The sequence below is a fragment of the Otolemur garnettii genome, unplaced genomic scaffold (assembly GCF_000181295.1).
Source record: "Otolemur garnettii isolate 467f Iridium unplaced genomic scaffold, OtoGar3 scaffold00005, whole genome shotgun sequence".
In the NCBI taxonomy this organism is placed as follows: domain Eukaryota; kingdom Metazoa; phylum Chordata; class Mammalia; order Primates; family Galagidae; genus Otolemur; species Otolemur garnettii.
Genome location: NW_003852400.1, coordinates 37168576 through 37172326, shown reverse-complemented (window position 1 = coordinate 37172326; position 3751 = coordinate 37168576). Strand labels below are relative to the sequence as shown.

The 3751-nt window shown below is 33.9% G+C and overlaps 1 protein-coding gene across 3 annotated transcripts in view; it reads right to left on the bottom strand.

Moving 5' to 3' along the window:
• Window positions 1-2069: 2069 nt before the first annotated feature.
• The window catches only part of DEPDC1B (DEP domain containing 1B), a 127970-nt gene continuing 126288 nt past the window's right edge, over window positions 2070-3751 (bottom strand). The window contains exon 11 of one of the 3 annotated variants that reach the window (XM_003782740.2): window positions 2070-2500. In XM_003782740.2, coding sequence (XP_003782788.1) covers window positions 2339-2500 — 162 coding nt within the window. In that variant the 3' untranslated portion in view covers window positions 2070-2338. The remainder of the gene's footprint in view (window positions 2501-3751) is intronic. The other 2 variants (XM_012811456.1, XM_012811457.1) reach the window with 2 other exon arrangements.

Here is a 3751-nt window from a genome sequence, read left to right as displayed (position 1 = left end):
TGTAGAAAATGCAAAAAAAAAAAAAAACATACTAAATGTTTAGAATAAGAAAGCCTCGCAAGGTTATTGGTACAAAAATCAGTTTTCTACCCTATACAAGCAACAAAGAGTAAAAGGAAATTTTAAAACATCATTTGCAATTGGGTCAAAGGTCAACAGTAGTCCGTTGAATAGTAACTGCTGAAGCCAAGGATAGGTACTCGTCTTTTTACTTCTGTATATATCTGAGAATTACTAACAATTCTTAAAAGTATCAAGTACTTAGGAACAAATCTAATGAAAGATTTATAAACATTGACAGGGAAACTGATTTTTCTTATTTTAAATAAATGGAAAAATCAACCATATTCATGGATTAGACTTACTATTACAAACATAGCAATTCTCTCCAAATTGATTCAGAGATTCAATACAATTGAAATCAAAACCTCAGCAGTGTATGTCCATGTGTGTAGCTTAACAATTCATTTTGTATCATTAAAATTTGTATGAAGTGAAAAGTCCAAAAATATATAGGAACAGCATTCAGCCATAACAACCACAGAAATGCAAAATAAAACCATCATCAGACACTATTCATATTCACCACAGTGACAATATTTCACACTCTCACAAAAGCAAGTTTTGGTGAGGATGTTAAGCCAAAGAGCTCTCAGGTATGGCTCATGGGACTATTAGTTGGTACAACTCCTTTGGAAAGCTGCTGTTAATCGACTTAGCAATTTTACACTTACACCATGGTTTTATGTATTTTTAATCTCTCCATAAGTATACATTTTTCAAAAAGTAATCTAAAAAGAAGGAAGAAAGAAAGGAAGGGAGAAAGGGAGGGAGGGAAGAAAACAATCACAGACACTTCCATAGATAAGCATTAGGAATAAACTCTCTCTTGGAGGGCAAATAGAACAGAAAACAGAATTATTTTTTGCTCTACACAGAATTCCAAAGTCTCAGAATACTGGAACACTAAAAATCTCCCTTTACATTACATATTTGGAATGCAAAGTGATGCCCAAACCAATAGGAATATTTTTATCCATTTTTAATGTAAGCAAAATCTGTGTCAGCCATAGGAGGGAATGGGACACATCTCAAGTGCAAAGAAAAAAATCAATCCAGAGAGTACCACAGCCAATTTATAGTTGGTGTTGCTCTCAGCTTTTTGGAGAAAACTTCTGGGTGCTCCATAATCCAAGTGTACCACTATCTTGCAAAAGTGCAAGGCAAAGCAAAAAAACTTACAAAACACCCTCGTAAAGGCCAGTACTAAAGTCCAAATCTCACGTCTTATTTTCTTATAGAAATAAATGACTCGTGTGAGAATACTGGCAAAGGCATTTCAGGATACTAAATGATCTAAATAAATAACAAAATTAAAAAAAAAAAAAAACCTATGACACGAGGTTCACTATAAAAAACAGTATTTATTACACTTCACGTACTTTCAAAAGGATGGAAATGGGAGGCGCCTGTGGCTCAAAAGGGTAGGGCACCAGCCCCATATGCCGGAGGTGGTGGGTGGTTCAAACCCAGCCCTGGCCAAAAAAAAAAAAAGGATGGAAATATATTTATAAATGAAGTAGTCGTGTTTTATTTTACCCATTTGTTTCTCACAAAAACAACAAAGATTTCGCTTAGAATTACAAGTCTATGAGAACCCAAATAGTTTATCCAGTTCAATTTTCCATCTGTAGCTAAGACTGAAACTAGACCATTGCAGGCAGATGGAAATCTACTACACCTATAGGTAAACATCAACTAATAGATACATGTTATAAAAATACCAACTTTAATAAAGTCTGGCATTGCAGCCAACAAATCCACAATAAAAGACACAGCCATCAAAATACACATAGGACATTAGGAATTTTTATACAATTAGAAATGGAATTTACATAGGAGAAATCACAACTGGCCATTAAGACAATGGCATCACAGTAACAGTACCCAGTGCTTTCTTATTCAAGTGTATCTATATACATACCATTTTTAAGACTTGGTCATGACATCCACTAGGATGTACAAACAACTATTTTATAAACACCATGAAAAAAAAAGATGAAAATACCATTTTGTAACAATTACAAATTATGTTAACATTACCACTACATATTTGACTCAATTGTTTTTATTAATCTGTACACTTTTAAAATAGCATTGAGTTTTATAAAAATACTGATACTGGCTCAACATTTTTAAAAATCAGATAATCTTTTATAAACTACATTTCAGAAGTCCATATTTTTTGCTTTTCTTTCTTCAACCAACATAGTCCTTCTTCTAACCTGAATCCATCACTCAAAACAACAGGTCTCTAACTCCTGTTGCTGTGGAAGTATTACATCCGAAAACTTCTCGTTCTTTGAAATGGTTGGAAGGGCTTTTTGAATGCCCACATTAGCAGCTGTGGTTTGGGTTTGGGTTTTTCAGGAAACAGAAGTGCTTCACTTTCTGGTGTAGGAAATCGTTCTTGGTAGACTTCAGGATAGGATTTCTGAAACTAAAAGAAAGGTCCGAGAAAGAGTCAAAAATATAAAAGCCAGTAAAATAAAACTTTCTGATCATTATTTCCTGGTTTTTCTTTTAATTTTTGTTAAATCATTTGATTCTAGCTTCTGTAGTGCTAATTCATTTGTCCTTTGACCCAAGCTTTAAATGAAGAGGTCCTGTTAGTCATATTTCTTTCTTAAACTTTCCCTAACTGCTAACTATAAATACCCCTCACTCGAAAAATATTCACAAGTGACTCTGGCTTCAAAATAACTTATGTTCTAATAGTTAAGGAAAATTTTGGCCCAATTATACATCGCAATCTCTCTGCTTCTCTAACTCAGCCCCACCTGCTTCTGCCCAAATAGAAGAGAGAACATATATTTCTTTGTGAAAAACTTAAAGACAGACAATGTATTTTTGCTTTGATATTCACCAGTGAACTCTTCTCCAAAATTAATCAGAGATTATAATTAAAAGCATAGAACTCCAATGCTCTGTAGTAACCCTGAATTTGCAGTGTGACCTAGAATCCAGGTACAAAGAGTTCAGTCTTAAGGGTGGTGCCTGTGGCTCAAAAGGGTGCCAGTCCCATATGCTGGAGGTGGTGGGTTTAAACCTAGCCCTGGCCAAAAATGGCAAAAATAAAAAAAAAGATTTCAGTCTTAAAAAAACAAAAACCATTCACCTGATCCTGATCAATCTTTAAGAATGATTAGAGTAAACTCATTTGGAGTTGAAAACTATTGTCTGAAACCTTAAGCTGTGCTGTCTAACTGAAAACTTAGTGATACCTGAGGCAAGAAACCAATTGGATTATGGCGAGCTGAAACCAATGGCTGTTAAACTAGACATTTTACACTTGTGAATTCCATCTGGTTTTCCCATTCAAAAACAGCAAAAGAAATCTGCCCTAACTGATAAGTTCTCTGAACTTACAGTAACTACTCTGATAACTCACATTACACCATTTACCAAAACAGTGGACAAATATTAGAGAATGCCTCCACAACTGAAGAGTTTTATAACAGCAAAATGTCTACACTGCAGAATAAAGACGTGAGAAACTGACCACAACTGTGCAAATCAGTGAGGCTTCTGGAATATATGAACTGCATAATACACTTTCAAAACTGCTATGTCTCAGAGGATGATATTTATATGAAATCTATTAAAATAGAGAAAAAAATTTTAAAACTAAAAAAAAGTAAGTAGAAGTAAAAAATGACAAAAAGAATATCCTTTTTTTTTTTTTTTTTTT